Below are 24,822 nucleotides of genomic sequence, written 5' to 3' on the forward strand. Positions count from 1 at the left end.
GAGAAGGAGGGAGTGGGAACCCGAACAATAAGGTCCCTAGCTCGCCTTCACAGCTGCCTCTGCGGGGGAAGGCTGGGGAAGCTGGGGGAGAGAGAGTGCCGGGCAAATTGCCTCCTCAGAGCAGGTAAGAGGAGGTTGTGGAGATTTATGGATTTTATTAAGCCAGTTTTCTGAATCACTCTGCTATAAAGGAAAATAGCTTCTGCCACGCTGTCTCTCCTCCTTCAGGTAAGGAACAAAGCGGGGGTGGAGTTGGGGCAGACCCTGGTAGGCGTCTGCAGCTCAGAAGCACGGCAGGTGTTTCTGGCTAGTGTGCCACATCGTGTTTATATCACAAACGGGAATTGGAAATCAGTCCGTATGAGGCAGAGACGAACCCACATCTGTTATCCTTCCCAACAATAAATAAATAGTCCCGACAGACGGATGCCAGTCTATCTAGAGCAAAATTTTAAAGCCTGTGCTTTATGATAAAACCAGACCCAGGGTCCGACGGAGACTGCAGGCAGCTGCGGGTCCCGAAGCCGCCCTGAGTGTTGATGCTACATGTTGCTAAGGGGAACATAATTTATAGCACAAACCCTACGGCTTCCACTAAGGTTGAGCTTTCGTCTCATTTTCTTGCCTTTTTATTGGCTTCACTGCACGGTTGCCAATAGCAACATCCACTGGTAGCAAGGGGAGTTCAACACCATCGCAATCTGCCATACACTGGAGCCCCGACAATGTCAACCATCCATCAAGTAGCTGTTTGTAATTGCCTCCATCTATTTTTCCTGTCTCGAGGTATCTTTCCTATTGTGGGTCAACATTCAGAAACTGCTGACTAATGCCATGGGTCTGTTCCTCAGAGACCATGAAGCAGTGGAAAAGGATATCAGCACCCTCCCTGTGCAATCCCAAGGGGTGAGAGGTTGAACACTTGCAAGTTGGAGATATTTTTAATCCCTTTTCTAAATAATGCATAATTTTCCAAGACTGTGAGGTATGTGTGGTTATCTATATACTCTGCTTTTCTACAATACACAGAAATGTTCTCAGTCCTTATTATTAATGTTTATTTCCTACTGGAGGAAGGCATTTGAAACGTGAGCCTTCTTATAAAAACTTCACCTGACCAGACGATGTTTGCTTCCTCCAGTCTCTTGGCCATTGATGGTTGTAATGACTTCATCCTACTTTCTCCGCGTGATGTATTTTTCTCAGACGTGCTATTTATTTTCTTATTAGTCAATATGTACATAATCCATGCGTAACCTATGATGTAGCTTGCAATCCTGGCCAGGAGGGACAGCGTGCAAACTGTAAAGGGCACCAGGCAATGCACAGCCGACAGGGGCTCCCCATCCCCTTGGCCACCAGCTGGACATGTTCTCTTGGGACTCTGTAGGTCTTGGGTTTTCCACCTGCAAAATAAAAGTGCTTGCTCTTATTCAGTTCATTTCTACACGAGGAACAAGTTGTATTTAGTTTTTAAAATGTTTTCCACAGAATGGTCTTATGTATTCTTCTCAAATAAAATAGGAACAAACCTACAGAGGTCATCTTCTCTCTAAAGACAAAATAAAAAGTTACATACATGGGATGGATCTAAAACACCCTTATCACAGATAGATCTGAGCCTGCCTCTAGTGATCATGAAAGATATGGTCATCAGTACAATTTTTTAAAAATATACTCTCTTACTTCGCAGAGGACAATTTTAGATGATCTCATATCTAGATGTCCCATAGATGGCAGTCACTTTAATTTAGAAGTCAATTTATAAAATGAGTCAGATGAAATTAAAATTGCATGTGTTTTTTATTTTTAAGATCTGAGATGTCTATACATTTCCGGTATTTTATATTTGTATACACGTTGGGTTGGGTTAGAAAATCTTTAAAATTTTGTTAGTGTAATAACAGCATTATCTAATATTAATGCTACAGGAATTCAGTTGCTTTTTTCATGTATCAAGATTTATCATATTTTAACCACTTACCTTAGGTCATTAAACAGAGTCTGCTCAATTTACTTTGCGGTACAATTATTTTAAAATCCATTTCTCCTGCTGACTCTTAATGAATTGCAGGAAGATAAAATATAGTCTCGTTCCCAGAAATAGTGTGAAACACCTCCCTTCAAGCCGGACAGAAATCTAAACATATTGGGGAAGATTTAAATCTAAAGAAAAATGTCTGGGCTGGAAAAAATAAAAATTCAAAGAGGACTCATTAAACAAAACAAAACCTAATTTGGGCCCCTAAAAACTGGCCACGCCAGCACAGCGAGGTTTCATTATCTGCTTCAGAGCAACAGTCTCTGAAACAGTTCTGCCGCTTGCTGTCCAGAACTCCCCAAACTCAAATGCAGCAGGAAATGTAAAGGTTGAGGCTGGCTGCAGAAGGCCAGAATTTCCTGAGTGAGCAGTAACAAAATCCAAGACAGAGATGGCAGAAACAAAACGAAGCACATCCAGGGACTGCCATGAACTCACGGCGCAGCAATGCCTGGTGTCCTGCTCACATCGTTTGTGTTACTACCTTTTCCTCAGCTAGTAACTTGGGGTTGCATCTTTTCTAATTTGATTTTGAGTGTTCTTGTGTTTTTGGCACATCTCCCAACAGGGCCAAAGATCAGTTGTTTATCTGTGCAGCATATCTACGCCAATGTGGAACGTACACACTGGTACAGAATATGTTTATTAAGTAAGTGAAGTATTCGCTGTGACCAAAATGCGCTATTTGAAGCTATCATCTATCTCTGTGTTCACCTTCTGTGTGTATATGTATGAGAATCTCAATTTGTTTTCTTTAGACTTGGATCAAATCATCTTTAGACAAATTAAGAAAGAAGAGAGCGAAAGAAGAAACAGCGAGAGAGAGAGAAAGGGAGAAAGGGTAGGGAGAGAGAGAAAGAAACAGCATACCGTGGAAGTAAGAGTCTGGGTTTTGTTAAGTCTCACTCCCGCGGGGGAACCCCTGCGGATTTGCTTCCTCATTATTATTGTCCTACACAAAAGAAGGGGACTATGTCTTCAGTTGAGTTGTTTGAAGTCACTCCCTTTGTGCAGATTTGCAGGCTGATGTTTCATCGTAAGAATACTACCTTCCAGATTGCGTGGCCATTTCCCAAGCAACCAGTTCACGAGTTTGAAACAGTCTGCTTTAAGAGACCTAAATATCTTTGTTTTTAATAAAATGCTTAAAGTTTAACTGAGCCTCTGGTATAATCTTTCTCCCTCTTGAGAAGGTGATTTAAAGGCTGCAAGAGGCAAGCATGCATCCGAACAGCGACAGTTTAAATTCTGAATGTCAATTTAGCCCATTCACCTTGTCTTGATGTGTGATGTTTGCCCATATGAGAGGGACACTGAGACCGTCCTGTCCGTGGAGCATTTTAAAGATGACAAAAGGTTCTTCAAAGTACTGACAATTTTCTGGAGGGGGAAGAATCTGCAGCTGCATGCGGGTTCCTGCACCCGTTACAGATTGCTCGCATTTGCATGGGCAATTACACAGGGGGATCCCATCAATGCAGGGCTGCCAGCCACACTGACGCCATACAATTACACAACGGCTTCGGTGCTTAAACCTTAAAATTCTTACACCATTGTGCCTGTTCTATTAGAACAAACTGCAGCAAATGATCCAAAGCCAATTCAAATGACTGGAGAGGAGGTGCCCAGGGGGAGCAAGGGAAGAGGTGCAGCGTGGCCCCTACTGGCCAGTTTAAGCAATCGCCAGTCCCCACGTGCTGGCTGCAGCCACCACAGGCTTCCTATTGTGCTTTGCAGCCCATGATTTTCCAATGGGGCCAACGATAAGAGTCACCTAATTCACAGAAGGCCTGTGAGGATTAATGAGGGGAGTTAGGCAAAGCAGGACCTGGTCCTGGTACAGAAAGTACTGCATAAACACGAGGCTTAGAGTAGCTCTTTGTTCGGATGGTTGACTGCTTTCTTTAAATGCCAGTATCCACAGTTGTGCCTTCTCTACTAATTCCATTTATAAACTATAATGCTATTGTGCTCCCCCTGATAAGTTAGATAATAACACTGTAAGCACCCAAATATAAGCTACTTGATAAAAAAAAAAGCCAAGGTATATCCAAGAAGGAAGTCGAATTAAAATATTAATAAAGCTGAAACTACCAGCAAAAAGAGAGTTCATAATGAGGCCAAACGGCTTACTATCTGAGCGTAAATGCCCCAGTGCTGATCTGGTACACAACCTCTCCAAGAGTGCTAAAAGATTGAACAGATGCTCCTAAGAGTCAATTACATTACCAATTTGGCGCTAATTTATTCTTTTTCCGTGTTTATTGTTGAGAGGAAGCAAGGTACCTGAGCCCCTGAAACTGGCCACCCTGAAGAAAATGGCCTGCAATGAGAGGGAAAAAGAAAGATCGACTGGCAAATGGTTTTGCAGAAGGTCTTCCATTATCAAGGAAGATGTCTGCCCACGGCTGTGGTAGTTGGGATGTTTAGAAATGACCGCTTTACCAAGAGGAAAGGATCACCTTTGCAGGATAAATAAGAAATCATACCGTCCAACTGTTTTACAAGAGAACAGATTACACAGACAAATAGAACAGGATTTGATCATCTCACGGTTTAGCAGGCAGAAACAAAAGCATATGAAGAACCAAACGTCATGCTTTTACCTCCTACACATTTTGCCTGAATGGAATTCTTCTACGTGGTAAACATGCCTCCCTTATGCAGCAAAATCCATCGAGTCCAGCACCATTTTCTCAAAGCCTAGTTCCTTTCAAGAAGGCACTAAATCATTTTATCGCAACCACCAAATGCTTTCTTATTACTAGGAGTGGTATGATACACTTACTTTCTGATACATGCTCCAGTTTTCAAGATTCTGTTGGAAACAAAATGAGCTTTTATGACATTTTATAATATTCCACCCCATTTATTGCTTTCCAGAATTTCTATCATTAATTAATGGGCCTTCTTCCACCCTCCCCCCCAAAAAACCTAATCTATTCCCCAACTGCCTATCATAGACTAAATAAAAGTCAGTCTATCACAGCAGCAGTGATGGTCATGCCAATTTCACAGTGTGATTTGTGCACTCATTTCATTTTGAAAATGACCCTGCCCTCCATCTGTCTAAACCGAATGTCCTGCTTTTTTCAAGCCAGGCCTTGGGAGCAGCAGCAGATAAAATAAGGGGAAAGACACAGAGCAGCCTCCCTCCTGCCCCCATCCCCCGTCAGCTGCCACACCCACAGACAGGTACCAACACAAAGAGAGGACCCCAACTGATGCCTGAAGGGAAATTTGGGAGACAGAAGATAGCCCTACTATTTTTCATCCACTTCCAAGAAGCCATTTGAAGGTGAATGCTTTACATGATACAAATACAATTCTGAAAAAAAGACTGACAGACTAAAGATAAAAAGGTAGTTTCCCATTTCTATGTTCTGTTGTCTTACCTTAACAGTAACTTATCCATAGTAACAGTTCATACATAAGGATTTTAAAACACTAAGTCTGAGTTTCCAAGGGACAAATGTAGTCAGGCAGCCATAAAGGTGAAGATCCTCCCACACCCACCCCTCAATTACTGGGCAGCACTAACCCGCCTCTGTCAACCCACATACCTGCTGAGTCGAAGGCCCTTAACGTGTGCACCCAGAGGCTGGGTTGAAAGAAGTGTCTGAGTAGAGCTGTAGTAGTCCTCATTGCCTGTTTTCTCCGGGTGTTTTAGGTGTGCGGGAGCCCCCACTCAACCCTCTGAAATGTGTAGTTTCTTTCTCTCTTGGTATTCATGCAGTGGTAAGTTCCTTTTCTGGTCACACTCAGAACTTCACAGCTCTGCCAATTTCTCAGCAAGAGAAGACCTTTTATCTTCTGATATGAATGAGTACATAAAGTCAGTTGTTTTCTGATATGAACAATCACACACCTGGAGATGTCTCCTCCTAGATACACCAGGTGACTAGAAGCTATACCACCCCCACCCACTAATCAGTTCCTAACATCTGCTCACAGTTGCCATTCAGATCTGGAAGTTCAAATTTCTACTGCCCACACCAAGTCGGTTGGTTGAATGGAGGAAACCGACACTAACCTTCCATTCTACAACTTGGCCCCAAACACTGGGCTCTTACAACATCTATAGGGGATATACAGAATGAGTTATTTATCAGTCACTATTTCCTACTGAAACTAGATGTTGGATATCACCGCAGAGCTGCTAACTACCTAACTGTGTGGTCTTAAGCCAATAACGTAAACCTCTCCAGTACACAGATTCTTTACCTGTATGTAATATACAGAATATGGAGTGGTTATTAAGATCGGAAAAAAATGTACATAAATGGTTTAATAATACAATATGGTTGGTGTCGCGTCTAAAATTTACATATAGATAAGCTGCATGGGCAGCAAAACCATGAAGGAAGAAGATAAAGGACTTGCACTGAAGTCTTTAACTATATAGCAAAGACATGCTTTTATTTGGACACCATTTATCTTAGGGACTAGACAGGCCAACGCAAATGATGGAATACCAGTAGAGATCTAGGTAGATCAAGGAAGAATGTTTTCTTTTTTGTAGTGAAAGCCAGAGGACCAGGGCAGGAAATGCAGCCAAGTTTAAATGCTGCCATCTGCTCTGTAATAACTGTTTATGAAAAAACAAGGGGACTGGAAACACTTGAATCTAAAATTGAATGTCTCACAGTACCAGATAATACAAAACCATTTCCTACCGTCACCTGTGAAAACGACAAAAATAAAGATCTCTCGATTATTACCTTCATAGAAAGTATGCCCTCGGGGCACCTTTAAAAAAGAACCTACTCTAATTCCAGGGCAATTCCAAGGAAATAGTCCGTCCACCTTTTCCTTCCCGCTAATTTACAAGCACAAAACACGAATCGACACCGTTTGTAGGCATTGCACACTATAAAAGGCTTAAAAAGCAAGGGATTTCAAACCATAACCCTTTCTCCCCGACGTCAGACACCGAAATGATACAACCCGCTACCCGGACCTTCCATAACTATGGGAGGATAAAGGGTACTGAAACCTCATCTCTCCACGCCTGTGAGTCGATCCCGCGAGAATACGCCCCCAGCATGCAGCGCGCCCGCGTTCCGGCGCCGCGACCAGAGTGGTGCATGTCGGGAAGTGGAGTTTTCATCTCTGAGCTACCTGGAAGCGTTTGTTCAGTCTGGCGTTACTAACGGCCTTAGCGGCCTAAAGTCTTCGAGGACAGATTTAATAATTGAAAGACTAACTTCACTGATTACTGTTTATCCCTAACGGGCTTATTCCGTTACAAAGTAATCTCAGGACAAGCAGCTTTCCGTTTCCGGCAGGCTAGTTGCCGTGGTAACGAGCACGCTCCAACACCAATGCCGTTATGGCCGGGCTGAGCGGCGCGCAGATCCCGGATGGGGAGTTCACCGCCGTCGTGTACCGCCTCATCCGCGATTCCCGCTACGCCGAGGCGGTGCAGCTGCTGGGCGGCGAGCTCCAGCGGAGCCCGAGGAGCCGCGCCGGCCTGTCGCTGCTGGGCTACTGCTACTACCGCCTGCAGGAGTTCGCGCTGGCCGCCGAGTGCTATGAGCAGCTGGGCCAGCTGCACCCCGAACTGGAGCAGTACCGCCTGTACCAGGCCCAGGCCCTGTACAAGGCGTGCCTTTATCCAGAGGCCACCCGGGTGGCCTTCCTCCTGCTGGACAACCCCGCCTACCACAGCCGGGTCCTGCGTCTGCAAGCCGCTATCAAGTACAGCGAGGGCGACCTGCCCGGGGCCAAGAGCCTGGTGGAGCAGCTGCTGAGTGGGGAAGGGGGAGAGGGCGGTGGGGGCGAGAACGACCCCGACGGCCAGGTCAACCTGGGTTGTTTGCTCTACAAGGAGGGACAGTATGAAGCCGCGTGTTCCAAGTTCTTTGCGGCCCTGCAGGCCTCGGGCTACCGGCCTGACCTTTCCTACAACCTGGCTTTGGCCTATTACAGCAGCCGGCACTATGCCTCGGCTCTCAAGCATATCGCCGACATTATTGAACACGGCATACGCCAGCACCCGGAGCTCGGTGTGGGCATGACCACGGAGGGCATTGATGTTCGAAGTGTTGGCAACACCTTAGTCCTTCACCAGACTGCCCTGGTGGAAGCCTTCAACCTCAAGGCAGCCATCGAGTACCAACTGAGAAACTACGAGGTGGCCCAAGAAACCCTCACTGACATGCCTCCTAGGGCAGAGGAAGAGTTAGACCCCGTGACCCTGCACAACCAGGCGCTCATGAACATGGACGCCAGGCCTACGGAGGGGTTTGAAAAGCTACAGTTCTTGCTCCAGCAGAACCCCTTTCCCCCGGAGACCTTTGGCAACCTGCTGCTGCTCTACTGTAAGTATGAGTATTTTGACCTGGCAGCCGATGTGCTGGCAGAGAATGCCCATTTGACCTACAGGTTCCTCACACCCTATCTCTATGACTTCTTGGATGCCATGATCACTTGCCAGACAGCTCCTGAAGAGGCTTTCATTAAGCTTGATGGGCTAGCAGGGATGCTGACTGAACAGCCCGGGAGACTCACTAAACAGGTACAGGAAGCAAGACACAATAGAGATGATGAAGCTGTCAAAAAGGCAATGAATGAGATGATGAACTCTAGTAGAAGATATTCCTGTTGATGGCCCAGGCAAAGATCTACTTGAACCTTGAGAATTATCCAATGGAAAAAGATCTTCCGCAAATCTGTGGAATTTGTGAATGACTATGATGTGGAAGCTGACGTGGCCCATGTCCTGTTCATGCAGGAAACAAACAAAGAAGCTATCGGTTTCTATGAACCCATAGTCAGAAGCACTATGACAACATCCCCGAATGTCAGTGCTATTGTGCTGGCTAACCTGTGTGTTCTACTTACATTATGACAAGTCAGAATGAAGAAGCTGAGGAGTTGATGAGAAAGATTGAAAAGGAGGAAGAGCAGCTGTCCTATGGTGACCCAGATAAGAAAATCTACCACCTCTGCATTGTGAATTTGGTGATAGGGACACTCTATTGTGCCAAAGGAAATTATGACTTTGGTATTTCTCGGGTTATCAAAAGCCTGGAACCCTATCATAAGAAACTGGGAACTGATACCTGGTATTATGCCAAAAGATGCTTCCTGTCCTTATTAGAAAACATGTCAAAACACATGATTGTGCTTCGTGACAGTGTTATTCAAGAATGTGTCCAGTTTCTAGAACAATGTGAACTTTACGGCAGGAACATACCTGCCGTTATTGAACAACCCCTGGAAGAAGAAAGAATGCATACTGGAAAGAATACAGTCACTTATGAATCCAGACAGTTAAAAGCTTTGATTTATGAGATTATAGGATGGAATATATAGTTATGTCTGATAATGCCATTTATCATAATGGCTCTGTTATTTATATTTGGCCCTCTATTTTGTTTGTATCATCCTTAGGCATCTTTACATTTGTTACATATTGAGCCTTGTAGAGTTTATAATTGAAATAGTTTAGATGTAACTTTCGAAAAACCTCACAAAAAGAAATATAATAAAAGAACTTGTACCGTAGAAGGATTTATGAAGAAACTCAAAAGTGAATGAGGAAGTTGTATCAATATCTGTAATGTCCATGTTCTCTTTGTATTTCATACTTTGCTTTATCCTAAGGAAACCCTGCATCGTAAGATTATATCTTCCAAGGACTAGGCACTATCAACTATATGGGAAATCTAGACATTAATAATTATTTCAAAGATTGCATGTAGTACTCCAACAATTTACCCTTACAATTACATTAATTTTGTAATGCAGACATCTTGGATAGATTATAGTATGTTTGGGCAGAGTTTTCCAGTATGGTTGTAATGCTTTAACAAAAATTCCTTGTGTTATAGATACTGTTGCTATTTTTAATTTGCAGGATTCATGGGAAATCTTGTGCCATAACAAAATTAGGATGCTATGGTGTGGATACAATAAACAATTGACAATTTCCGTGGTTTTCTTTGCTCCATTTGTTAATTTGAATATATGAACATAAACATGATCCTTTTATTTATGGAGTTGATCTTTAACAATGATTAATAACAGAAGGTAGCCTTAGAACTTTACTTGAATTTAGGACACATTCATGTTATAGCCTTTTGAAAAAAGAAAAATATTCTACACTATTTCCATGACCCCAACAAATTCTTCTCCTCCTCCCACTACAGATGGAGTGATATATCAGTGAATTCTGAAACTATCTAGTAGATTCATAATGCCAGTTTCATATTCAAAACCCTATCAATAGTATTTTAAGCTTCTTACTGTGACCCTCACTTATTCTGCTCAGGCATTTAATTTTTCTATAAGCTGCTAGAGCTTCATTCTTTGTTTCCACCACTGCTTACCTTTTTTGCTCCTCATAAATGTAACTGCCCCATTCCACCTGGCCTAGAAAAAAATAAATACTAGGTTGAACCATATGTCAGTGCTGATTTAGAGTTTTCAACCTATAATAACAGCAATTTCTTTGGTTTGACCTCATAGCTTTCAATGAGTGATAGGGATCCTGCTATAATAATTTCTTTTTCCCCTTCAAAGAGGAACAAATTAGCTACATAGGTATCTAGATGCATTATGCTCCAAATAATTCCTCTATAGCATGACATCTTTGGGTGCTGAAACACTGTCATCTGTCCGAGAGTTTGGCTCATTATGAATACTAAAGCATGGTATCTAATTTATATCACCTTTAATCTGTACCATTTATCTAGTTGATGGTGATGGCCCCATATTTGGAAGAAAATCTGAAGGGATCTTTGAGTTTATATGCCATATATTGGAGAATATTTCCCATTTGCTTGGGAAATAGAAGAAATACTGGTGGTGTCTCGTAAGTGACTCCTTTCCGATTCTAGCTAATTCCTTCTATTGCAGATAACTACCAGAGAACATAAAGAAATACTTTGTGTCTTCCGTTTCCAGCCAGCTCCACCACCAAGGCGGTTATGGCCAGGCTGAGCTGCGCGCAGATCCCGGATGGGGAGTTCACCGCCGTCGTGTACCGCCTCATCCGCGATTCCCGCTACGCCGAGGCGGTGCAGCTGCTGGGCGGCGAGCTCCAGCGGAGCCCGAGGAGCCGCGCCGGCCTGTCGCTGCTGGGCTACTGCTACTACCGCCTGCAGGAGTTCGCGCTGGCCTCCGAGTGCTATGAGCAGCTGGGCCAGCTGCACCCCGAACTGGAGCAGTACCGCCTGTACCAGGCCCAGGCCCTGTACAAGGCGTGCCTTTATCCAGAGGCCACCCGGGTGGCCTTCCTCCTGCTGGACAACCCCGCCTACCACAGCCGGGTCCTGCGTCTGCAAGCCGCTATCAAGTACAGCGAGGGCGACCTGCCCGGGGCCAAGAGCCTGGTGGAGCAGCTGCTGAGTGGGGAAGGGGGAGAGGGCGGTGGGGGCGAGAACGACCCCGACGGCCAGGTCAACCTGGGTTGTTTGCTCTACAAGGAGGGACAGTATGAAGCCGCGTGTTCCAAGTTCTTTGCGGCCCTGCAGGCCTCGGGCTACCGGCCTGACCTTTCCTACAACCTGGCTTTGGCCTATTACAGCAGCCGGCACTATGCCTCGGCTCTCAAGCATATCGCCGACATTATTGAACACGGCATACGCCAGCACCCGGAGCTCGGTGTGGGCATGACCACGGAGGGCATTGATGTTCGAAGTGTTGGCAACACCTTAGTCCTTCACCAGACTGCCCTGGTGGAAGCCTTCAACCTCAAGGCAGCCATCGAGTACCAACTGAGAAACTACGAGGTGGCCCAGGAAGCCCTCACTGACATGCCTCCTAGGGCAGAGGAAGAGTTAGACCCCGTGACCCTGCACAACCAGGCGCTCATGAACATGGACACCAGGCCTACGGAGGGGTTTGAAAAGCTACAGTTCTTGCTCCAGCAGAACCCCTTTCCCCCGGAGACCTTTGGCAACCTGCTGCTGCTCTACTGTAAGTATGAGTATTTTGACCTGGCAGCCGATGTGCTGGCAGAGAATGCCCATTTGACCTACAGGTTCCTCACACCCTATCTCTATGACTTCTTGGATGCCATGATCACTTGCCAGACAGCTCCTGAAGAGGCTTTCATTAAGCTTGATGGGCTAGCAGGGATGCTGACTGAACAGCTCCGGAGACTCACTAAACAGGTACAGGAAGCAAGACACAATAGAGATGATGAAGCTGTCAAAAAGGCAATGAATGAGTATGATGACACTCTAGAGAAGTATATTCCCGTGTTGATGGCCCAGGCAAAGATCTACTGGAACCTTGAGAATTATCCAATGGTGGAAAAGATCTTCCGCAAATCTGTGGAATTCTGTAATGACGATGATGTGTGGAAGCTGAACGTGGCCCATGTCCTGTTCATGCAGGAAAACAAATACAAAGAAGCTATCGGTTTCTATGAACCCATAGTCAAGAAGCACTATGACAACATCCTGAATGTCAGTGCTATTGTGCTGGCTAACCTGTGTGTTTCATACATTATGACAAGTCAGAATGAAGAAGCTGAGGAGTTGATGAGAAAGATTGAAAAGGAGGAAGAGCAGCTGTCCTATGGTGACCCAGATAAGAAAATCTACCACCTCTGCATTGTGAATTTGGTGATAGGGACACTCTATTGTGCCAAAGGAAATTATGACTTTGGTATTTCTCGGGTTATCAAAAGCCTGGAACCCTATCATAAGAAACTGGGAACTGATATCTGGTATTATGCCAAAAGATGCTTCCTGTCCTTATTAGAAAACATGTCAAAACACATGATTGTGCTTCGTGACAGTGTTATTCAAGAATGTGTCCAGTTTCTAGAACAATGTGAACTTTATGGCAGGAACATACCTGCCGTTATTGAACAACCCCTGGAAGAAGAAAGAATGCATACAGGAAAGAATACAGTCACTTATGAATCCAGACAGTTAAAAGCTTTGATTTATGAGATTATAGGGTATTCTTTGATATTCTCTCTGCCAAAAGTTACCAGGTTTTGCCCTAAAGGAACAATTGCTAGAGTGACATCTTTGCATAAGCAAGTTATCCTCCGTAGTTTATAGGAGGCTGTAGGAAGGGTTGTGGCATGAGCTAAAGAACTGTTAGAGTGGGTATGTTTGCATTCCTCTGGGGACCGCTTTGTAAATGATTGCTAGCCCATGGCTGGGCCTTTCTTCAATCAGCAATCAAGACCCGTGCATTGTGCCATCCCAGGATAGACTTTGCAGTCTAATAAGACCAATTCTGACCTTAACTGTATACCTCCAACCCATTTTTTAGTCCTGTAGCCTCTGGGTCTCAACTGAGTCAAGTTTGGACCTTGGCCCAAGCTCTTGTAGAAGTACAAGTACTAAATGAATGAGAGTTGTTTTTTTGGTTCTTTTCAGGTTATGAGGTTTTGTCTGTGGCTTAATTTTTCTTCCATAATTTGGTTGATCGGTTGATCTTAAATTTTATACAATACTTCCCCTAATTTTCCATTTTTGGTTTTCCAGGACTGATTGTGCCTCCTTGTGAATAGTGACAAATAATCAAATGCGAAAGCTTTCTAATGTGTTCAGCATAGGGAAAAGTAAGCACTGAACTGACAAAAGACTAAGGTATGAGTTCCAGACTGTCCACAGTCAAGTTTTACGTTCAGAAATTCATTTACCCCTTGAGGTCTCACATCATTTGAACTACTAGATGCTTTTCACAATTACTTCTGGCTGTAGCATCTGATTCCGTACAACCACATAGCAGAAAGTTGACTGCTTTTATGACCTGGCTATTTAAACAAGTCAGGAAACAAAATATATAATTGCATTTCAAATGAATGTTTTCTGGTATCTGGGCTTACAATAAATGTTAACCCACTAGGTAAATGTCTGTTGTCACTTTCTGTTGGATGCTACACCACATTGATTACTACTAAGAAATTTGGATTTTTGCCTTTTTCTACTTGGAGCTTCTTCTTATGACTCTCTTAACTATGAAAGTATAAAAGGCAGTCCTTGTTCTCTGCTATGGGTTGTGCATAAATTAAGAATTTTGTAAATATTTAGAAATTATTTAATTCTCTTAACCTTTTAGTTTTATCCACTAATATTTCTATTTGGTGGGGAAGGGGAGGTTTGCTTTTAATTCTTCCAAAAAATGTTATACCACAAATGATATGTAAATGATATGTACTCCAGGAGTTCTATTAACAGGATATTATAATATGCATTTTAAATCAATTATTCTTGAAATAATTAGAGCTCCTCCTGCCCAAGGTGAAGGCCTCCAGGTGCCAGTCTGCCACGAGTCTGGAAACAGAGGAACAGGTGAGGTGAAGATGAAGGGGAGATGTAGCTATGTGATTTACTTCCCGACCCACCTTGGATCCCCTTCGTGTCCAAATCTCAGTAGTTAATCAAATGTCTGCTGCCATTAACAGAACAGAAGTAATGGACAACTGAGTAGAAGTGACAGATGCCAGAGCTACTCTGTAACTAGCTCAAACCACCAGTCCTTGCACCCTTGTTTAATACAAGGAGGAGAGGCCATGCAGACTTTCCAAAAGGACAAAGCCACGATGAACAGGAAGGCAATCTCCAGTTTATAAAGCTTTCTCTTGGGGTGTTTTCTTTTTTTGCCTTCAAAGGGTCTATTTCAGAGATAGTAGTGTTTACTGCTACAGAATGTATCGCAAGATAAGAAATGAAAAATCTATCTGCCTTACTGCCCTCCTTTTCTTTCTCTTTTTTATCTTTTATTTTCTCCCTTTTGTCAATTATAGGGACACTTCTCTGAAAGCTGGCAGTTGAAACCACAAGCAGGTATAAAAGATGCGTACCAACCTTTTAGCGGTAAGTGTCAGGTAAGTAGCACTGTGATTATCACAGTGACTCTATAAACCATTGAACCATCCATTTTTGCAAATTGAGATAAAACTTATCAATAAAAAGTGACTCTCAAATTAGTTTAGCCAGAGAAGATTTTAAGAGGACTTAACCAAAAGCACTGGATCTATAAAATTTGCAGAATGCGGTGTGCTTTATTTGTATATTTGCAGTAATCCTTATCTTTTTCTCTTTAACCTCAACAGAAAAACAGTGACTGAAATTTTAAAGAGTACAATTTTTTTTAATGTTCTGTGACACTGGGAATTTAATATACTCTTCACTCTAGACGAGACTTACTTTTCTGTAGCCATAATCATTTTATATTGAAAAATAGAGCCAGGCATTAGCCAGAGGTAATTAATTAATTAGTCATAGGTATAGTATGGTCTTGTTTTAATATTCCCCTTGGGGAGGGGGAGAGTGAGTCTTTACAAGGTGATTGCTTTACACTTCAGTCCTCAAGAAATCAGGGCTCTTTCGGTTGTTTAATAAAATCAGTTCCCTAGGATTTGGGCCAAGATTGACCTATCACATATTGAAATCCTGTCTACAACATCATAATGTGTCTACAACATCATAATGTGTCTATATTAGAAAAGGAATTGCCCTCATAGGGAAAAAATGTTCAGAAAATAGAGAGTTCTGTGTACATTTCTAGAATGAAAAATAGGTATTTGTTAGTTTAACCAGGACCTGCCAATAACTTGATTGTAAATGTTATTAGGTGGACATGTAAACTGAGTCCAAGTCCTTGTTCGAAAGTGAAATTTGCACATTTGTGAGATTAAACACATCATTATCAATGACTGGATCTCTCAGTTCAGAATAACAAATGGCTAAAACTGCACTGTGCAAACAGGACCTTAATAAGGTGCGTGAGAAAGCATTTATTGCTATTATCATGTTTCCAGTTATTTTAGTACAGAGGCAAATGCTTAAGATAAAAGACACATTACTAAAGGTTTTACCAGCACTCGTGGCAACTGCTGTAAAAAGTATGTCCACAAAGTGCCCACAGAGTCTTGAAAAGCTTGTCGAGATTCACCAGGAAACTACTGGCTGGTTAGCGTTTCTGTCTCTGTGCATAAGGTCAGAGGCTACTCTGTGAAGACTCAACCTCTTGGTCCGAGTTACTCCAAATTTGACAAAGCCATGCCCTAGAGTTTATGTACTTCGTATGTGGAAAGAGTAATATGCACTCTGGGGAATAAGAGGTGTAGTCCATTGTTAAGTCAGGAAATACTCTATTTAGAGCAAGAGATGATCACCCCCTAACATTGTAAAGCAAAAGAAAGCTTCAGGAATTGAATCATAGCAGTTTCTCAAAGAAGATCCTATTCCAAAGGCAATACCACATACCCACATTTCGTGTGTCTGTTAGAAAGGTAAAACTTTTTCTATAGTTAATACAGCATTTTTGTGTACTTGTCTTTTGTTCTTGTACTGATTCATTACATTTAAACTGTTTTGACAACGTGCCAAAGAACAAAGGCAAGCTATGCGTGATTTGACCAAGATGCTGCAAGTAGTTATTAGTCCTTTTCAGTAACCAAGACTATTTTTCTGACAGTGGATAGAAGATTGATAATGAAATGGGCAAAACTGTAAAATTATTCCAGAAATTATCATGTGGAGTCTAAAATGGAAAATCATAAATGGATTCTTCCGTGACATCTGTAGGTATGAATTAACAGATTTTTTAAATTACAGATTGTGTATTATGATAAAAATGTGGAATGCATCTGCAACAGTGAGCCCAGGGCTTGGACTAGCTCATCTTTTAAATCCTGAAACTGAGGCTCGCAGGCAATACTATGACTTGCCCAAATCACAGAGCCAAACAGTGGCAAAGTCAGGATCAGAATCCAGGGCTACTGGCTCCGATGCAGTGCTCTTTCTACTCCATCACCGTCCACCTCTTAGGGTTTTTATTTTCCAAATTACTCCGACACAATGACAATGCTAAGTATTTCTTTTTCCAGAGTTATCGCTTTCACTACTTCTGTTGCTGCTGATTCTTTAATTGGTGGTGCAATAAGCTTTCCCCGAAGTACGCTCAGCAAACACATTCCTGCGCCAGCCTAAATTATATCCTAGTTTCCAAAATGCGCTGGAGGGGACTTGAGTGCACGGCACATGGTGCTCGCGGCAGGCGCAGATGGAGCTGTGGTACAATCTGGGTGGGGCACAGAGAGGACTGACCCACCTGTTGTTCCATCGGCTCTTTAAAAAAAACACTTTTTATGATCCTTCTTCAAGTGAGTGATTTTCTCCTCTCTGCTATGGTCTCTAGCCACCAACCACAGTAAAAACAGCTGTCAGAAGGCTTCTCTGCACCTCAAGTGCAAAGGGCTACGTATGAGGTACTTCAGAAATCACAGGAGAGGGCCAGCTGCTTGCACAGGTATTTACAGAGTGTTACCAGAGACTTCTGAGGCTCCACAAAGCTTTACCTTTACTTGCAAAATCCATTTGAGCCAAGACCTTAAGGGCTTACTTACACTCTCCCACAAGATTGCTTACTCGGATTAGCTTAGATTTGGGGGAGGAAAAATTAAAAGCAAACGAAGAATGAGAGAACAGGTTATGTCCCTGTCATCTACCTCCTTTCTCCCCTTTGTACTAATACCTCTCAGTCCTCTATCTCAGAATCAGCCAGTAAACTTTTCAAAAATAGAGATGCCTCGGCCCTAGCCCCTGAAGATTTGGTTTCAACTTATGGGGATGGCAGTGGGAGGGAGGCGTCAGTCTTTAAAAAGTCCCCCCAGATGATTCTAATGTGTGGCCAAGGTAGAGAACCACTGTTCTATATGTACAAACACAACAGTGACCACATGAATGCTGCATGCTGGCCACCATGGGGCTGGCATGAGGTGGGGCACAGTCTATATGAGAATAAAATGACCTGGATATCCAGCCTAAAGAAATTATAAAAAATGGATAATTGGAAAAAGTCAGGGCATCTGAATTTTTTTTTAAGGCATTTAGTCTGGGGTATTTGTATAGCTTTTAAACTAGTGAAACCTTTTTTGTTTTTATTTTTTTAATTCCAATGTAAGTAACATGCAGTGTTATATTAGTTTCACCTGTACAAGATAGTAATTCAATTCCAGACATTACTCAGTGCTCATCATGATAAGTGTACTCTTAATCCCCTTCATCTATTTCATCCATCCCCCACCCTCTGCCTCTCTGGCAACCATCCGTTTTTTCTCTGTAGTTAAGAGTCTGGGTTTGTTTGGGGTTAAATTTTTAAAGTCTCTGTTCTTTCTTTGTTCATTTGTTTTGTTTCTTAAATCCCACATATGAGTGAAATTATATTCTGACTGACTTATTTCACTTAGTATTATACCCTCTAGATCCATCCATGTTATAAAGAAATCCTTTTTAATTTTTTCCTTTTTTTTTAAAGATATATTTATTTATTTGAGAGAGCTCATGAGGTGGGGAGGGGCAGAAGGAGAGGGAGAGAGAAACTTTAGCAGACTCCATGATTAGCCTGGAGCCTGACTCAGGGCTCAAACTCATGATCAGGACCTGAGCTGGAAACCAAGAGTCAGAAGCCTAACCAACTGCACCAGCCAGGCACCCTGAAATCTTTGTTTTTTAATTTAATATCATGCATTCAAGAATTCTTAAGAAATCTTTGGCTTTCAAAGAGGGAATGTGAAAAATACTGAAGTTATATAGAAGCTATTTGATAGTGGAAATTTTTTTGAAAAGGGTTTCCAAAATTTAAGAGTATTCTCATACTTCTTTTCTTCGAAGACTCGTATCATTTACTGTCATCACTTCTTAGTTTATTACACTTTTCTAAAGTCAAAAATCACTCTATATATGCATTATCATAACCATGCTCATAAATGGTTTGGATTGGCTTTGGATGCATCCAAATTTGACTTCCTAATATGGACCACATTCATCTGGTGTCCCTATAAATATGGATTCCTCCAAACCTGACTCCAGTCCCATGTGTGCATTTATATATGCACATACATCTTTTACAATTTACATTGCAAATACAATAATATTTAGTGGCTCTGGTAATTTATAATCCGCTATCCATTTCCTACCTCTACTCTGTCCCTATCCCCTAGATATTTGATCTAAATTTATGGTTCTCAAATGCTTTGCTGCACATTAGAATCACCTGGGGAGCTTTTAGAACTCTCCATGCCCCAGGCTGCATCCCAGTATCTCTAGAGGTGGGACCCAGGTATCAGTATTTTTCTCAACTTTCAAAATGCAGCCAAGGTTGAAAATCACTGGTCTAAGTCCATTGTTGTAAAACCTCTTTTCCATGATTAATTTCAGGATAAACATGTGGTCCAATCCTTCCCAAGGTGTGAGAAGTCTCTTGAAGGGCTGCTGAGAAAGCTTTCTTAAAAAAAAAAAAAAAAAGCGGGGGCGCCGGGGTGACTCAGTCGTTAAGCATCTGCCTTTGGCTCAGGGCGTGATCCCCGAGTCCTGGGATCAAGCCCCACATCGGGCTCCTCTGCTGGGAGGCTGCTTCTTCCTCTCCCACTCCCCCTGCTTGTGTTCCCTCTCTCGCTGGCTGTCTCTCTGTCAAATAAATAAAATCTTTAAAAAAAAAAAGAAAGAGGAAGGAAGGAAGGAAGGAAGGAAGGAAGGAAGGAAGGAAGGAAGGAAGGAAGGAAGTGGAAGGACTCTCTTCCTCTGGGCATCATTGATCTGAATCTGCTGCCATCATTTTATGACCATGACAGAAACTAACCTAAGTTTGAAGGGGATGGGGGAAGAACTGGAGTATTTGATTATATCTTTGAGCCACTATATTACCTTCCTTAGAAACTGATCTACCTCTGGGTCTCCTACAGAATGGAAAAAATAAATTATCTTATTGTTTAAACTTGCTTGAGCCAGATTTTTTTTGTCACTTATACTTAAAAGCACCCAGATCACTCTCACCATACTTAGGTCACACAATTTTGAGTGTTTCCAGGAGGTGATGAATTTTTACGCATATTGCCAACACTTAAGTCATCCAGTCTTCCATGAGACCCAACATCACTCCTTAGATTCCAGTGAATAGGACGAAGTTGACTTTGGTAAAGACATTGCCTGAAAACTTGCCTTCATTAGTATTAAATGCTCATGCAGTCTTCTGAAAATTGTAGCAGCTACTCATGAGACTGGTAATGCTATTCTTGGGAGCTTGTTCATTTGTGTAGAAGTAAATGCAGAATCAAATCACTCTACCCAAAAAAGCTAAGTCCAAGGCTTGCTCATTGTTTCTGGGCAGAACCACAAGATAAACACCAATGCATATCGTGACTCATACAGAAAATATATTCCTCAATTTTAGAATTTCTTCCACATTCATATAAGGTTGTTTCAGTAAAAGCTCAATAATAATAGAAGAATAAAAATGAAAATGAAAACAATGGCTGCACTTATTCACGTATAGTAAACCTAAGTGTTAAAGTGAGGCAACCTAATCTTTTTTCCAGTGAGAAATGCTAATCCATGTACTGTGCTATTTCAGCCTTGGCCCTTTCCAGTCATAAACCTGGTTATAGGAAAAGCTTCATAAAAAATAAATACTTTAGTTTTTGATAATCCCCACAGCACGGCATTCCACCTATCAGGCCCAACTTATTCTGAGTTGTTGGCTTACATCAGTTCTCTAGAAGAAAGATGAAGAAAATTCAAATTCAGACCGGATGGTCCATATCACATGGAGGGATTGGGACAGTTGATTTACTCATATAATCTCTTTAAACATCTACCAGAAGAGGTTCTCAGACAGAATTTATTGCCTCCTCCTGCCATCTTTGGACCTACAAAAAGCAAAGCAAAATCCTTCTATGAAACCTGAAACTCTAGTCACTGGTTTCCTGGCTGATGTCATTTCAAAGGCACGGCGCAGCCCTGTGATAGCTACGGCGGCGGAAATCCGCCTCTCTATGGGGTTTCCACCTGTTTGCCATCAGAAAGGACTTTCTTGGGGAGCCACAGTAAATGCAGAGCACCCATTCCTCCCTGTGGGTTCTGGAGTCTTGAATTAATGTTTTTAAGATCAATTGTTATTAGGATTGAATAATGCTTAAATTTTCCCAGAATAAGAAGGTATATAGAATTACATTGCTGTAACTTTAGTTTTCATTTATGTGGGTTCTCATAAGGTATTTTGTACAAATTTTCCATATGATTCTGAAACTACTTTGCAAATGTTACCAAAATAAGAATTCAGTCACTGAAATTCTTTCCTTTGGAAGAAGAGTTTTCTATATAATTTTATGTAGTAAACTTCTTATAAAACAGCTGGCATTCGAAGCAACTCTTTCTGAGTTCTTTAGGTCTAAAGTTGCTTAAAAATATAAATTTTGTGTCAAAAGGCAATTTATTTACTTTTCATTAAGGGTCAACAGAAATGATATACTAAGTTAAAGCAAAGAAAATAAAGTATAATGACAAGAGGTTTCAAAACTGAGATCTTATATGGCTTGGCTTCAATACAATAACCCACTGTAAATAACCAGGGCCTCACAATGGTTCCAAGCTATAACCAGCTGGGGACTGAGTGTATTCAACCAGCAACAAATGCATAATGGTCGCCTTTATTACTGAAGAAACAAAGCTTGAATTAATAACACAGGAATGTTTAATAAGGGAAAAGATTTCACGAAGATCAGCCTTTTTCTCATCCCCATCCTCCTCTACAGGTATTCCAGCTTTCACAGTGCCTGGACAAAAACAGACCCTCCATTATATTCCTCAAGGAATAATTTATTAAATGCGTTTTTATAAATAATTGGACTTTCTGTGTTTATGTGCCATTTCCTCGGAGAAGGCTGACTCTAAGGATGAAATAGAAATAACATCACTTTTCAATATTCCTTAAGTCCCAATTCCTAGAAAAAGATACGAATACAAAGGTCTTTTTATTCCTTCTGTCAATTACCAGTTTGTTTCAATATGGTTTTCCTGGAGTTCAGTATCAAATGAGGCACGGTCCCCAGTGGGCGATAGAGAGGGAAAGTTTTCCTCACCTCACTGGGGAAAAGGAAATATGAATATTGAACCAAAGGACTTTGAGAGAATGGAAAGGGGAATGAAGGAAGATTCATGACAGAGGGTAAGGCATGAGGGAGAGGCCAGGCAAAGAAAGACAATAAAAAATTGGCCTTTGATGGAGAGATGAAATTCTGACTACTATATTTACATGACTTAAACATGAAGTATATTTACCTCGGTATTTCCTAAAGCACGGTAAATGCATGCGACAATTGAATGAGATGAATTTAGTTGGCACACAGAAGAACATTTTTTTTTTTAAAGATTTTATTTATTTATTTGACAAAGAGAGAGAGATAGCCAGCGAGAGAGGGAACACAAGCAGGGGAAGTGGGAGAGGAAGAAGCAGGCTCATAGCGGAGGAGCCTGATGTGGGGCTCGATCCCATACCGCCGGGATCACGCCCTGAGCCGAAGGCAGACGCTTAACCGCTGTGCCACCCAGGCGCCCCTCAGAAGAACATTTTTAATAGCCATATATTTATTATATTTGTATACACACACGACACATCAAACCTGAGATTTCATGAATTCTATTGCATGAGATGAGGCTAAAATACAAAAAAATGACTTGATTGAAAGAAAAATATTAAATAAGACAGTAATTACTTAGCTGTGGCAAGAAGCATGTCAGTAGTACTTGAATGATGAGAGTTTAAGAAACCTTAGTTTAGGGGCACCTGGGTGACTCAGTCGTTAAGCATCTGCTTTTGGCTCAGGGCGTGATCCCGGCGTTCTGGGATCGAGCCCCACATCAGGCTTCTCTGCTGGGAGCCTGCTTCTTCCTCTCCCACTCCCCCTGCTTGTGTTCCCTCTCTCGCTGGCTGTCTCTATCTCTGTCAAATAAATAAATAAAATATTAAAAAAAAAAAAGAAATCTTAGTTTAGACAAATGGAGCACAGAACTCCATGTGAGGGTGTGGAGGAATCCTACTCTTCACTGAGCAAAAATGGGATTTTTACCTATAATTGATTTAGTAAGTATTTGTGAAGGGCTTCTATTTTCCGAAAGCTAACTTCACACTTTAACACAGCTTTTTGCCACCTACTATGAAAATTTCCTCTGTAGAATGTCGCCTAAAAAATTTATGACAAAAAAGTTTAAATCTTCTAGATCTCTGTTTCCTTGGTTGAAAAGTTGACATTTAGGTATTCACATTTCCTTACAATTCTAATCTGTTGTGATCCTGTGATTTTTTCCCCCATTTCCCACAAACTTAACAAGTTCTGACTTTTTGGTGGATGACGAATCCCACCAGTAGAGGGGGCCTCACTCTGCTTGAAAAGTGCTCCGAAAGGCCGAAAGGCCAAAGGGGTGGTTACTCCGCTCAGAACAGGATTGCCCCTCCATTTGTTTGCTTAAGACCCTGTGGCTTTTCTCTGAATTGGTAATTTTAAAATGAGACCGCCAGCTTGTGGAGCAGTCTGGAGTGTGCTGGCACACTTTCAGTCTCAGATCCAGTCTTAAGTTTTCGTAAGGATCTGGTGAGCCGCTGCACAACACAGCTAGCTAAAATAGTAAATGTTCTAATTGTTACCACATTTTTCATATGTGTGTAGTAGTAGTTCCGGGCTGACTAGGCAGGGGTCAGTTGTGTTCATGTTGAGTTGAATTCAAAGTTCTGAGTTGGAAGAATTTTTAAGAGCGTCTGTTCCAACTCCCTCATATCACAAATGAAGGACAGACACTCAAAGAACTTATTTCCCATAGAAAGATACTAGTGTGGAAATAGAACTATTCAGGGTATGTGAAAAACGAAACAAAACAGTCATTTGCAGCCTGTTTAGTTCTGACTGCCCCTAGGAGCTGTGTGGCAGCTCATTTAACCTAGGGGTCTCAGTTTCCTTTTCTGTAAAATAAAGGCACAGAACCAGGTAACAGCCAAGATCACTTCAGCTCTATTTTATTAGGCTCTCTGCTTCTAAGTGATTATTGCTTTGGTTTCCATTTGCAGGCAAGTCTAAGGTTTCTTGTTTGCTTTATTGTTCGTTCATCTTCATTAAGTTTACAAATGTGTTTTACCTTTATGAGTATAAAAGGAATTAAAATTCAACTGCAGAACAAAAAGTTAAAATTCTGTTGTGAACGCAACAATCAAAAACATAACCCAGACAATAAGAGAAGGTAGAAACGTGAAAACAAGTTGGAGGATCAAGGTTGTAGAGCTACGAACAATTTGTCTTAAAAAAAAAAAAAAATGTTTACCACCATTGGGTAATAAACATAATTCAAGAGGATGAAAAAGTCCATCTAAAAGGCAAAGCCGAGGTTAACAAGTATCAAGCACAGCCAGCTAGAGGTTTTAGGAGGTGGAATGAAAGCAATCAGCAGACCCTCAAGCACTTACCCCCAGGCCCCCCACTCCTGCTGTACTTCAGCCTTGCAATAAAGCTTCCCATTTTTCAGGATATTAAATTCGAGTTCAGGGAAAGCCAGACATCATGTAATCACAGTTTGGAATTACAGTGTGTATCTAATAAAAGCCCACAGAACTTGCCAAAAAAAATTCAGAATCTTTTAAAGAGCTATGTGTTTGCTAGGAAGAAGGGAGGTGGGAAAGAAATCATGTGTAAGGGGAACCTTTTCATAGAACCAAGGCAGCTCCGAGGCACAGATCCTGGCAGATAGCCTAAAATAGGGACCCCCTCCTCTGAAAGAAAGGAAGGAAGAGGAACAGGGAAAATAGTCTCCACCACAGACTGAAGACACCTTTGTTCAGACTGGACCGTAGGGAGGTCCACCCCACACGTTTCCCCTGCTGGCACCTGCTCTGTGGAAAAGGCCAAGTTCTTTCTCTGATTGCCATGTAAAATGAATGCAGGAAAGTTCTGATGTTCACCCAATTAACCCAATCACATTTGGATTAATTTTCATGGAGAAACAGGGCCAACTTCATGGGTGGTTGTGTGGTCA

At 42.0% G+C, this 24,822-nt stretch overlaps 2 protein-coding genes and 2 long non-coding RNA genes across 5 annotated transcripts; 3 read left to right on the forward strand and 1 right to left on the reverse strand.

Annotated features, from left to right (window-relative positions):
* Positions 1-1,041: 1,041 nt before the first annotated feature.
* On the reverse strand, positions 1,042-7,031 carry LOC103659610. 2 transcript variants are annotated; one of them, XR_567557.2, is made up of 3 exons: positions 6,763-7,031; positions 5,605-5,854; positions 1,042-1,406 (listed from the first exon to the last, which is right to left on the reverse strand). It is a non-coding gene; the product is annotated as an uncharacterized LOC103659610 (long non-coding RNA). The 2 variants fall into 2 exon arrangements; XR_567556.2 differs by having other exon boundaries at positions 5,605-7,031.
* On the forward strand, positions 1,413-3,197 carry LOC103659609. The gene is made up of 2 exons (XR_567555.2): positions 1,413-2,690; positions 2,800-3,197. It is a non-coding gene; the product is annotated as an uncharacterized LOC103659609 (long non-coding RNA).
* Positions 7,032-7,203: 172 nt separating the features above from the next.
* On the forward strand, positions 7,204-9,979 carry LOC103659914 (tetratricopeptide repeat protein 30B). Its single transcript, XM_008687525.2, is given in 4 exon segments — positions 7,204-8,640; positions 8,643-8,694; positions 8,696-8,879; positions 8,882-9,979. Coding segments are annotated over 4 exon segments (1,983 nt in total). The 5' UTR covers positions 7,204-7,373; the 3' UTR covers positions 9,362-9,979.
* A 998-nt stretch (positions 9,980-10,977) lies between these two features.
* Positions 10,978-13,414, forward strand: LOC103659608 (tetratricopeptide repeat protein 30B-like). Its single transcript, XM_040637427.1, has one exon. The coding sequence runs from the start codon at positions 10,978-10,980 to the stop codon at positions 13,066-13,068; it is 2,091 nt and encodes a 696-aa protein (XP_040493361.1). The 3' UTR covers positions 13,069-13,414.
* Positions 13,415-24,822: the final 11,408 nt, after the last annotated feature.

Source organism: Ursus maritimus, unplaced genomic scaffold (genome assembly GCF_017311325.1).
Source record: "Ursus maritimus isolate PB19 unplaced genomic scaffold, ASM1731132v1 scaffold_1, whole genome shotgun sequence".
NCBI lineage: Eukaryota > Metazoa > Chordata > Mammalia > Carnivora > Ursidae > Ursus > Ursus maritimus.